This window comes from Pteropus alecto, unplaced genomic scaffold, assembly GCF_000325575.1.
Source record: "Pteropus alecto unplaced genomic scaffold, ASM32557v1 scaffold25, whole genome shotgun sequence".
Classification (NCBI taxonomy): Eukaryota; Metazoa; Chordata; class Mammalia; order Chiroptera; family Pteropodidae; genus Pteropus; species Pteropus alecto.
Genome location: NW_006441955.1, coordinates 34,689,145 through 34,702,375, shown reverse-complemented (window position 1 = coordinate 34,702,375; position 13,231 = coordinate 34,689,145). Strand labels below are relative to the sequence as shown.

General features: G+C 32.4%; 1 protein-coding gene and 1 pseudogene across 1 annotated transcript in view; both read left to right on the top strand.

Moving 5' to 3' along the window:
• HFM1 (HFM1, ATP dependent DNA helicase homolog) overlaps positions 1-12,827 on the top strand; it is a 79,277-nt gene extending 66,450 nt beyond the window's left edge. Inside the window, exons 32-38 of the mRNA XM_006919399.2 lie at positions 63-142; positions 1,150-1,253; positions 7,113-7,226; positions 8,571-8,660; positions 11,642-11,754; positions 11,845-11,996; positions 12,758-12,827. Of these exons, the coding sequence (XP_006919461.1) occupies positions 63-142; positions 1,150-1,253; positions 7,113-7,226; positions 8,571-8,660; positions 11,642-11,754; positions 11,845-11,996; positions 12,758-12,827 (723 nt within the window). The remainder of the gene's footprint in view (positions 1-62; positions 143-1,149; positions 1,254-7,112; positions 7,227-8,570; positions 8,661-11,641; positions 11,755-11,844; positions 11,997-12,757) is intronic.
• LOC112485883 lies at positions 10,455-10,573 on the top strand (annotated as a pseudogene).
• Positions 12,828-13,231: the final 404 nt, after the last annotated feature.

Genomic DNA, 13,231 nt, shown 5'->3' with positions numbered 1-13,231 from the left:
TTTGTTAAAAGGTATTGATGTGAAATTGGTAGTTGAACTTTTATCTATTTTTTCATTAATAGATACAAATGAATAAATCTCCAAGTGTGGACCTTAAAGAGTTTGGTTTTACTCCAAAACCTTCCCTTCTCAGTATATCAAGGTACAAATATAATATTAATATCTAAGGTACAATATTAATTATAAACTCTCTGTTCCTCCAAATAATCACTTATTCAAAGAAAGGTGGTCAGTAGCTACATTCACATCACAATTTGATTCCATAAAAAGTAATGATATCATAAGAGTTTCATTGTCTTTCATACCCTAAATTTACTTAGAACTCTACAGTTAGAGAATACTTTAACATTCATTGACTAATCTCTTCCCTGGGAAACTACTCATCCTATATGTCATGCCCTCAGGCTCTCTCTGCCTCCTAAACTTAACAGGTGACAATATACTTTCAAAAAAAGAATTCATGTTGGTACACAAAGTCTAATCTTTTCCATTTAGGGGCCCACTCTATATTAATAATACCTCAGATTTATAAAATTCTTTATAATTTAAAATTTTTACTTTTATATCTTATATATTATATCTTTTGCTCTTAAGAAGAAACTGGCTCATAAAATGAGATATTTTTATTCCATTTTATAGATGAAATAACCAAAGCTCATATTCCTAGTTAATAAACAGAAAGCCCTAGATTATAACTCAATGTTCTTTACCTATATTGTGATGTCTAGAAGGCAATAGTGTATGTCATTTCCCTTCTAGATAAGGGAATTTTATATGCAGGAATGACATTTAATATACTTAACCAGTACAGAACAGCCACTGACCAATCAGAACGGATGCCAACACCACTTCAAGAGATTCTAGCTTTTTTATCTAACATGAAGTAGCATTAGCAATAGATTTTTAAGGCTATACACAGATAGCAGATATCTACATATAGGGGGCATGTAGAGATGATTAAGTATCTGTTGCTTTCATTAAACACCTATTTTTTACCCTTTACTACCCAGGCTGGTACAGTTTATTATAGAAGTGTTGAATGAGTGAACCTTTTTTTTTTTTTTCGTTTATACAAATAAGTATTTTCCAAAGTCATATTGATTTTAATATTTCCTTTAAATTTTTATGGTTTTATTTATCTTTATAAAGGCCAGAATATTTAAACATGCCTGAATTTTCTATAATGGAGCAGAGGGATCAGCATGAAATCTGTGTAAATGTTCAACAAGAACCATCTGAATATCAAGACAAAGGTAAATTACTGTTGATACTGACTTGAGAGAGAATATGATTTATCATTATTTTGGACTGACAAATAATGTTAATGAAAAACCAACATCTTAAATTATTATGATTATTAACTTGGCAACATTTTTTTTCTTGGGTTATTGAACCAGTTTCAAATTCTTTGGATCTGTTATTTCAGATGGTCTTGCTATGTCTGTTACAAATTTTTTTAAAAATCTCTTCCCTACATAGTGTTGACTATTTTTATTTAAAGACAATAGAAGGAAAGGCTGGGAAAATAAGGGATTTTTGGCTACAAAAAGTATTAAAATGCTGAACTATTACTTTTATATATCTTTAGAATTATTTAAAATAATTTTGTTTATAAAATTAGTCCAGTTTTACAAAATAGCTGTAAGACCTTGGGAAAATTATTTATTCTCTTTAGGCCTTAGTCTTATCTTTAAAATTAAGAGATTAAATTGAGTGACCTTTAATATCTCTAAAACCTATGATTCTTAAAATTTCTATAATAATATAAGACTATAACCTAGTTTGTAGGTTATAGCTAGTACATAATCTAGATTTGCTTTTTATCTATATCTGTCATTAAATTAATGAGATAATACAAATAAACTTTTCAGCATTGTGCTTGGTTCATCATTACCCTGGATCCTGCCATTCATTAATAGCAACATTTTTCTGGGTCACGCTATTAATAACCAGTCTGTTAAAATGTTTGAGAAATAATCCTGGCCATACAGTTGTTTGTTCAAGTAGCTGTATGTAGAAGTGGTGAGCTTGGGGCATCTATTGCCATTCTTTCCATCAAGCTGTCACTTTATGCTTCCTCTAATCATAATTTACGATCTTAGGCAGGCAAGGTCTGGAGTACCCACCACTTCCTATGACACCATGGTCACCATTAGGCCCAGTATAAGATCAAGTAAAGTGCCTTTATCTCATCTAGTGTATTAGAGCATTTATTCAACTTGTTCAAAGCCTGAATATTATTACAAAATGCATAGAAGGTATAAGATTGTCTTGTTTTTATCTCCCCTCAACCTACAGTCCTCTAACTTACTCCTTGTACTGCTGCTCTATTCGCTGCTCTTCTCCATACCAGACTTTATCCTTCCCTCTGCTTACTTTCATGTTGTTTTTACATAGTTTTTCTACTTTTATTTCTTTCTCACCCACTATTCCAAATCCAATTTATATTAAAGTCTCATCTAGATACTTTAACCTCCAATAATAACTGTATCCCTGTTTTACTGAATGAGCCTACATTTTACTCTTTGTTTCTTTTTTCTTTTTCCTTTTTTTTTTGAAGGAACTGTATAGTATAATAGTTAAATTCACTGGATCTAGGAACAATCTGTCTAGGTTCAGACTCTAGCTCTGCCATTTAGTTGTCGTGTAACCTTTCATATTATACTTATCCATTTTATCTCAGTACACTCATCTGGTTATAGCTTAGGAATTTTTAGGATTAAATGAGATAATGTATGTTAAGCTCTTATAGTATTTGGTACTATTATTATTAGTAATTGGGTATATTATATTTTTTACTCATTAGTCTTTGGTGACAAAACATGCTTTAAATGTATTCAAATACTGCTCTTAGAATGTTTTTAGGAAAATATAGAAATTTTTATCATCTATATTCCAATTTCAAGAAGAAAGATGTCAGAAAGCATGTTTATATGAGAAAGCATGTTGAATTACAAAATTTAAATTGTAAGGGACCTTTGTGCAATTTCTCATTTTACAATGAAAGAAGCCAAGACTCTGAGAGATTAAATGACTTGCCCAAAATCACATATCTAATTAATTGCAGGGTCAGGGCCAGAAATAGAGCCCATATCTCTTGATTCCCAGTCCAATGCCATTTCTGTAAAATGAAATTGACTTTTACTTATGAGTGGAGAATTGAAAATTGAACCCATAGTGTATGACTCTTTCAGCTTTCCACACCACAACTACATATTTCTCTGTCTCCATCCTTAACTTTCTATTTGTCTTAAAAGAAGAATCATCTTTTATTTTATTCAAGGTTTAGCCCTCCACCTGTAATCTTAGTGTTTCCAGTCCTGCCTTTCCTGGGACTTTAGGAGACCATTTATCCTCCTCTTTCCCATATTTTTAAGCTCTCTTCCCGATTGTCTCTTTCTCTTCAGCATATACTCAAGTCTCTTCTTTCTTCAGCTTCATGTCCCTATCTAGCTAGTCACAACCTTTTTGATTGTAAGTGACAGAAATTCTACTCAAAGTGAGTTAAGCCAAAAAAAAGGAAACCGATTGTCTCATGTAAGCTAAAAAGTCCAGTTATGTATCTGGGTTTAATCTCTCTAGATCCAGGCACTCAAATGATCTTATTATACCTCTGGCTTTCTCTCCATATTTTAGATATTCTGGGTACTAATTAGCTTTATTTTTTTAAACAGGCTTTCTCCCATGGCAATGTGCCTCTAACTCACATCTTTTCAGTTTAGCAGCCTCAGTAGAAAAATGCAGTTTTCTCTGTTAGCTTTGGCAGAGCAGAGTTCATTTTGACCGGCCTCATTTAAGTCTAGTATTCACCCTTTGATCAATCCCTGTAGCTTGGGGATTGGGTCATGTGTTACACCTCTGTGGCCCTGGGGAAGCCAAAGTATCATGAATGACACCCTCACCATGATTGCATGGAATGGTGGAAGCAATTTCCCAAAGGACTTGATATTTCTACTAAAAGAAGGGAAAGCATGCCAGGCAGATGAAAAGCAGAATCAGTAGTCTTTACGCCCTCTATCTCTTGCTTTCCCATTGAAACAAAAATTCTTGAAAGAGCAATTCATACTCACTGTGCTCACTTCCTTACCTCCTGGTCACTCTTCACTGAAATTTGGGTCCTCCATCACTCCTTTGAAACTGCTTTTGCTCAGGCCATTTAGAGATCTCCTAAGTGCTGAATTCAGTGAACTCTTCAATTTTTTATTTTCTTTGATCTTTGTAGTATCTGACACATCTGTTCTTTCCTTTCTTTTAGAATGCTCTCCTTTGGTTTCAGTAAACACTCTATTGGATTTCCTACCACTTCTTGAACTGTTTGTACTTTTGTTACTGTAAATGTTGCAAAAAGATTCCTTTTTTCTTTCTTTCTTTCTTTTTCTTTCTTTCTTTCTTTCTTTCTTTCTTTCTTTCTTTCTTTCTTTCTTTCTTTCTTTTCTTTTCTTTTCTTTTTTTTTGCTTCTACATTCTTCTCACTTTATACTTTTCTTAGACAATATCACCCAAGCCTGTGTGTGTCTTCAATTCCTAGCTATCATCGGATGATTTCTGAATCTATACTCCCATCTAGATCTTTCTTTCTAGCCCTTGCTCCATCTACACACATCACTTTTCTGGACATATCTACTTTAAAAGTTAACATTTCAGCATCTGAACTTTTTCTATCTTCTCTACACCTCACTCTGCTCCTTTTTCCCCCCTTAGCTCAATGAAAGAATCCTCTCTTTTTTCCAAGCTGCTAAAGGCAGGAAAGAGTCAGCCTAAATATCTTACCTCGCATGTAATTAATCACCAAGTCATATGTATTTTACCTCAACATCTCTATCTATTCTTTCCTCTCTATATCTTCTGCTGATACTCTAGCTTAAGCATTCATTGTCTCTTACTTATCGCAATGGCTTTCTTACTTTTTTCTTCCAGTCTCATTATACTCTAATCCATAATTCTTCAAAGTTATCTAACAGGCATATCTGACCATGTAAATCTCTTGCTAAAATATATTCAATAGTTATTTGTTGCCTATAAGAAAAATGAAGTAAATTCCTTAACAAGGCAAAAAAACTTCAACATAATCTGGCACTTAACTGCCTGTGCAATCTCAATGGGCTTTGTCTTCTATTTTGTGTTCCAGAAATTCTGAAAGTGTATAGTTCTCCAAATGTTCTCTGGTCTTTCTTACTGCTGTTACTTCACATGCTGTTCTGCCTTCATGGAATATCTTGACTTGACTTCTTGCCCTGTTCCAAAATCACATTCCATGAAACTCAAATTCCAGTGTTACCATCTTACCATGTTACCATCTTAGAGGCATCTACTTTGACTTCCGTTCTAGGTTTAGGTCCTGTTCTCTTCGTATTCCCATTGTATTTTATACCTACTTCTGTTTTTAGTACATATTATATTGCAAATATATATCAATATGTAAAAGTAGAATAATGTGAACTGGCACTATAAGTACAGTTGAAGGATAAAGTAGGATTTGGATAGGTAAAGAAGAGGGTTGAAGATATTTAAAGTGAAGGAAACACAGTAGTTTATTGGAGCAAACTTGTACTGGCTTGTGAGAGATTATTAAGTTTTGGGAAATCTTTCAACTTGTTAAAAGTTTAATTATATTAACTTTTAGTTAAAATATTTAAAACAGAGGCTATACATAGGCAAAACTAATCACTTCCTATTTATTCCACATTTCATTATCTGTGTTCTTGAGATTATTTGCTTCTATATTTGTATCTAATGGGGTGCTATTATGCATTTCTTCTCAAGTTTGCATTCAGTAATTTCATGATGGTGGCCTAAAAATCAACTACAGTGGGAGTATTTATACCATGGAAATCAGCAAACACTACAAATCAGAGCTTGATTTATTGTTTTGTTTATTGTTTAGAATTAGGAAAGTGATGAACAATTGTTAGTAATGCAGATTAAATTTAACAGTGTGTTGTGTCTATAGCCATTACACTGTGAATAGAAAAAAAAAAAAAACAACTGAGGGACTATTCTAATATTTGAAAACTATTATCTAATTCAGCAAAGAAGTTGTTTAAGCCAGTGGATGAATGGGTGAAGTCCCAACATACATCTTTGGTATTTTACTTTCATCTTACTTTTTAAAGTCAACAAAAATATTAAATAGCATTCATGCGAGAACTACATTCATTTATCAGTTGCAACCATAGATGTCAATGAAAACATTCAGTGAGAATTAATTAGATATATGGAATTTACAATGAAGCATGCTGTATATTGTATGTGAATTGTGTACTACATATCCTTTACATATAATAAATGCATTTAATGCATATAATAAACTTATATGTGTGTATATATATGCATATTTTTGAGAAACGGTTATTAAACATTTATTAGCACACTGTCATGGAAAACTGCACAAGAGAAGGCACTTAGTCCCCATAACAATTTTATGTTGTAGGTACTATTATCATTCCCTCTTTGCAGAAGAGAAAACTAGGCTCAGAGACTTTAAATTACTTGTCTAAGATCATAGAACTAGTAAATGAGAAAGGTGGAATTTTCACCCAGGAAGTCTGGCTCTAAGCCCAGGCTTTAAGCAATGGATAACACAGGATTTTTTAGCAGGAGAAAAATTAGGATATATTTTGGACAAATATATTTCAAAAAATATAATTAAGTTGTAAGGAGAAGAGCTAGAGGGAGGAAGAACATTTTAGAAGCTATTATAATCAAAGATATTATAATCAAGTAGAGTTATTCTCATGTAGGAATTAAGAGGGAAAATTAATTCAGTCTAAAAGAATCTATTGAAAATTAAGTTTAGTCCAACTATCAGTATGTATAATTTAGTAAAAAGAATTGGTTGAACATAGTATTCAACAATGCTTGACCCAATGTTTTTGAAAACTATTACTCAAGACCTCTGTTTAGTAGTTAAAAGATGTGTTTCGTTTATCAATAAATAATGATTCTTATGCCATATACTCTTTTATACATACACATGACAGATTTTTCTAGATGGAATTGTTCTACAAATTCAAATGAGAAAGCTCTTCGAACAGTGCTATTTAACAGAGATCTTAATGTACCTGGGAACCAGAATTTGACGGATGCTGATAATAGCAACTCTCCATTTTCAGAAGTTTTGAATGTGAACTTTGACTTGGGAAATGAAGTTTGGGATGATTTTGATGATGAAAGCTTAATAGAAGTTACTAGCCTTCCAGTTGATAATAAGAAGACAAAAATATCAGGTAAAATTGTATTTTAGCATGAAATAATTTCATGAGAATTTCTTTAAATATTTTTCAGTTCAGTTTCTGAGATGAATTTTCTTTGTCTTTTTAATGTGCTTGTTTAACTAGCTTTGGTTTGTTAAGATTATAATTTTTAGCAAAACTGAAAATGTGATCCTTCCACAAACAGCATTTTTTTCTCCTAAAGACAGAGGTGAAGGTTATTCCATAATGATGATATAGTGAATGAGCTTTTTCTATTCTATTGCTCCCCGCTACCTTTTTAAAGACCCTATTCAAATTCAGATTATTTATTGAATTGTTCCTCATTAAACATACTATCCAGCTTTCCACGCTAAGATCGTACATGGTCTGCCAATGTTTGTGAAAGACAAAAATATTTCCTTTTTAAAAGTATTCGTCTGCTGGTAGAGAAAATATAATTTTTATTTCTAGTAGAAGTATTGACTTTTCAGGTATAAGTAATAAATAGGAAAGGAATAGTTTCTCCCGTGTTGGATAATGGGATTTAATTCTTTGAGTTACTGGCAAATTTATTCTATTTCACTTAAACAGAGAAGTGAAAATCTTCGTAGGTGTATGACAAGACAATGAGATGGAGACACTGTCTCCCATGATGGCTGCCAGAAGGAAATCATGCCCTCAGAATTATAGTTGCCCCTTAATGTACTACCCCAATTCTCTTTTTAATAGCTTTCTAAGAGAAGCAATTAGAAGTTGAAATATTGTTTCAGGGCTTTAAGAATTACCTAAAGAGTTAATACTACTTTCAGAAGGAGTAGGATTTTACCACCTTCACAAAATAGGCCAGGAAAATCTATGACATGAGGGAGTCAGTAGGCACAATTTCCTGTAATGCCAGATAAAACTACTGGTCCACACCTTAAAATTAAAAGTACTGCAAATTGAAAGGCAATTTGTTCTGATCCTTTGAGGTAGCCTAATCCAATGGGAAAATCAGTCATTATAAATGTCATTTTCCCGCATGTATAGAGCACTTTTAATGAACTTAATTACATGTAGACCATTTAAAATATTGAATGAGCAACATACTCATTTAAGCGAATTATAAACAAACAAATAAACAAACAAATAAATAAATGTGATTTGGGGACCTTTTAATATAATGACTAATAAACTAACCTACATGTTTTGTGGTTTTACTCTTTTAGCTTTACTCTCTTATTTCTCTATGTAAATTTAATTTAATTATTGAGAAGAATTATTTATTCCTTTCTTAACCAGGTTATATCTGTTGGAGAGAGCCCTTTTAGAACTTGCGAAAAGCTCCATTCAGCTATTTCCTGGCATTTTATTTCAAAATGTTATCTCTTTATATAGGATTTGGAAATACTTTGAGTTCAAGTACGAGGAGAAGTGAGCTATTCCTCCAAGAGTCAAAGAGCAAATTCCAAAGAGAAATGTCAAACAGGCAAGTTTTAGTACTTAGGTTTGGAATATCCATATATAACTTTTTACTACTTTGTATTCTCCTGATACATAATTGAAAATGGGCATCAACTCAAGATGTCAGAGTACCTATAAATGTATTAGCCAGACTAAACCCTCTTAATTCTTAGAGTCGTATGTCTCTAAGTGCATCAGAATCACCTAAAGGGTGATATTTAAAATGCACATTCTTAGGCCTCACGCTAAACTTGCTGAATCATGGTCTCTGGGGCTGGAGCCCAGGAATCTTCATTTTTCACAAGACTTGAAAACTGAATAGTTCAATAAAGCATTCCAAGTAGAAGGAGCATATGTAAAGGGATAAGGCTTAAAAAGTCATCCATGTTCAAAGAGTCAGTTAAGTATGGTCTGGGTGGCCACAACATTAAGGCTGAGATTGATGAGGACTGATTGTAAAGAGCCTTGAGTGCTATACTTAAACATCTGTACAGAATCTAGTAGGTCAGGGATTATAGACTCAAACTGACTTCAGGACTTGGTGGGCCAAGGCCAACTGTAGAGTGTCCCATCTAAAGAGAGCAACTACTACTCAGCTCCAACAAGTTGTTGCTGTGCAGAAAATGAATTTTAGTGTTGTCAAATACTCTGATTTTCAAAAAAGAAAAAACTAGGAATCTAAAATTTTATGCGATATCTCCTGACTTTTAAATTTTAACAACTAATTCTTAAAAATGTGGTCAAATCTCCAGCATTCCCCCTCCAAAAATAATAATAATAACGTCTGTAGGCCAGATATAGCCTAGAGGCCTCTAGTTTTCGGCCTCCATAGTAGGCAATGAGGAGCCATCCAAGATCATTCATTAATCACCAAATAATGTTTGATCAGGAAAAAAAATCATTCTAACGATTTGTAGAATGAAATGTAGTGATATGATATGATATATAGAATGAATTGTAGAGGGTGGAACTACCAGAGGCATGGTGGCCAATTTAAGAAAGTCTATGATGAGGCCCAAACTAGGGCTGAGATGATAAAAACTGAGAGGTAGAGTTGGAATTTTGAAATATTTCATAGATAACACAGATTAGATTTAGCAGTTGATAGGATATGGTAATCGAGGAAGAGGGAAGAATAAAATGGCAAGTGGGTAGATGGAGATGTGACCTGAGAATATAAAACACATAAGACATTTGGAAAAGGAAGCAATAATTTTAGAAATGTTCAACTTGAAATATTTTTTGCAGAAATGCAAGATATATTTGAATATTGGACGTGTTTAGAAGTCAAGGGAGAGAAATTATAACCACAGCCAAAACTTTCCCAAAGGGAAGAAATTCTGACAACTTTTTATTCAGGGTCCAACTTACTGAAGGATTATTTATTTCTACTGTGTTAAAAAATATATATATTAAATTTGCGGTATATTTTTGTATATTTGCTATGATTTACTAATTTTACTGATCATCAACATCAAAGAATCATAGATTTCAGAGAATTTTAGAGCTGAAGGGGGCTTAATTTAAGTGTCATTTAATCTCCCTACCACTGGATCCTTGAATCACCATCCAACATCACTGGCAAGAAATCATGCCATCTCTACCAAGAGAACTCCACTGACCAGGAACTTACTCCGAAATGCTCATTCCGTGTTTGGATCTCTCATATCATTCAATAGCTTTTAAAAATATTTGTTGTTATTTCCATTTATTGGTTCTAACTCTGAGTCCTACAGAATAAACTAATTAGAAGCATCAAAGAGGAACAGAGAGAAGCAAAATTGGGTAGGAAGTAGAAAGATCAAAAAAATACATGAACACTATGGCCATGCCACCCTGAATGTGCTTGATCTTGTCTGATCTTGGAAGCTAAGCAGAGTTGGGCCTGGTTAGTACTTGGATGGGAGACCACCTAGGAATACCGGGTGCTGTAGGCATTTAAGAAAAAAAAAAAAGCACATGAACAGTTTTGTGCACCACACCTTTAGAAAGCTATAAATAATTTTGGGAGAGTTTAAAAGTGGCCAATAGAAAATAAGTGGGTTTAAAAAGGAATCTTATTGAGAAGCCTCTGAGAAACTGGTGTCAGAAGTCGCCAACGGGAAGAAGGCCTACAGGACCTGAGAATGTGGGGTGGAAAGGAAACATGCTTTTCTTCTTACACCCTTTTACTACTTTAATTCCTTGCTCTTAATCAAACACAAAAAGATCCCATCAATATATATGATTCTTCCCTACCCCTACCCACTGCTTATTACTCCTTGCATGGCAGTCAGATTTTAGCCTATTAGTATCAGCTTAAATTGTCACCTCCTGAGAGAAGCATTCACAACCATCTTTTTCAAGTGGGTTTATGCCTCCCCACTGTTATTTCCTATAATAGTACTCAATTAATTTCCTTTGTATTACTTCAGGATCTGTAATTATGTATAGTTATTATTTACTCATTGTCTGCTCCTTCACTAGATTTTAACTCCGTAAGAATTTGTTTACCACTTTACACCCAGCTCCTAGTACAATATCTGGTATGTGGAAGTGAATAATGCATGTTTTTAATGGATTAATTTAATGCAGAAGATTAAAGGTGAATTCTAGTATACAGTTAGCTACACAAAGGAAAATAACTAGAGATGTCTACCTGCAGTGATACCAGAATAGAGAAAGGAGATTAAAAATTAAGCAAGTGAAATTTAGAAAATATTTACAGACTGCTAGGTGATAGACAATTAAGCATAAGATCCAATTTCAAAGAAAATTATTGAATGATTATTTCTCTAGGCCCTTAAAAAATAGTATTCTTATCTAATTTGGAATATATCAATTATTTTGTTTAAAAGAAAGGAGATATACCAAGATTTCCATGAATCTAAGAAATAGCATGAATTCTTATGGTGATAAATATGATAAACTTTAATCATATTCCCTAAAGAACCACTATTAATCTAAATTGGAATGGTTTGTTTATATTACCTGCCATATTTTACAATTAATTAATTTTGATTTTTGTTTTCTTTCATCAAGTGAGAAGCTAGATATTTATCAATCAAATTCTGCTGCGTCCAAGTTCAGTGCATCCTCTATGACAAAATTACCTCAACAAGCTGGACATGCAAATATTGTAAGAAGATGCACTTCTTTGTTTCTGTTTTAAATTCTGCCTGAAAGTTAAATTTTCAATGATTGCTGTTTTTTTAATCTCAAAATATAGGTCCATTTACAACAAAGGAAACAAAGTCTATCACCAGAGATTGAAAAGCTATGCTTTACTCACTCTGAAAAAAAATCAGATTCTTCAAATTTTGTTAAGAAAGTGGATTTCTTTTTTAGAAGCAGTGAATGTAAAACCAAAATCGATTACAGGTAAGAACTCTTTAAAGACATTTCAAGATATACCAATAAAAACTTCTTATGGAAAAATTCAACATTCTTTTCCTTGGTTCATTTTAAAAATCAGAACCTAAACATTTTATTTCCTTAAAGATATTAAAATATTAAACCCCTAGTGAGCTAAACTCCTTACAATAATTTATAACATCAAATGTCCCAATTTTTGAGGACATATATGCTTGATACTATTAATTAAACCATTATATTGAGGTTTTTTTTTTCTTTTACTAATTTGAATGCAGTATGTTGATAACATAAAGGGTAAAGTCACTTAAAAAGCCAAATGAGATCAGGTAATTTTTCAAAAGTTCAAGTTGTATTTCAGCAACCCTGTTCTTTCACAATTCTACAGGGTTCAATGGGAAAAAAAAGTCAGATTAAGTCTAATCAGTGCCCCAACTGTTGGTCATTTTCATGGCTAACTCTGTAGCAGTTTCCCCCTTCTTCTTGAATAAGTTATAGACCCGTTCACATATTGATTAAATGACATTATTTTCCAATACATGTAAAGAAATATCTAAGAGACTTAGTCCCTACTTTTAACAGTTTATGAAGTCTAATTTTCCCTCATAGACTTCCCACAAGGTCATGCATATTAAAGTTCAGTTGATGTATTAACCTCTCAGCAATATTCAAGTTTATCCATTTTATACTTATTATTACATTATTTATTGTGTACTTTAAAATAAATTGTTACAATCATAGTTATTTTTACGTTTGCCTTTATCCGCCAGTAGGTATCATCCTGAAGATGAAGCTGATGAAATGAAGTCTTTTCTGGGAATATTTGATGGTATTTTCTAAAACCAAAAACAAAAACAAAAATATTCTTATATTAATAAGGCAAAGTACAAAGGCAACTAAATACAAAGCATGCTTTTTTTATTTTTAAAAAAGTAGATCATAATTGTTCTACTTTTTTTGTCTTCGATTTGATCAGTTTTGTTAACTTTTTTACAACAAAATATTTGGACTGATGTATTTTCCCATTATATTGTAACTATGAAAAGCACTTTTACAGTGGCTTTGTTTCAGTAAGCTGATAAATTGTATTTAGAAATAATTATTTGGTTATTAATTGGATTTTTTGGATTTTGACAAGAACCAATTTATGATTTTATTTTTATTTTTTTTAACAAGAAGAAAGATATTCTATGAAAGCAAAATAATGCTAGTCAGTGAATCTATTATATGGATTATTCACCAAT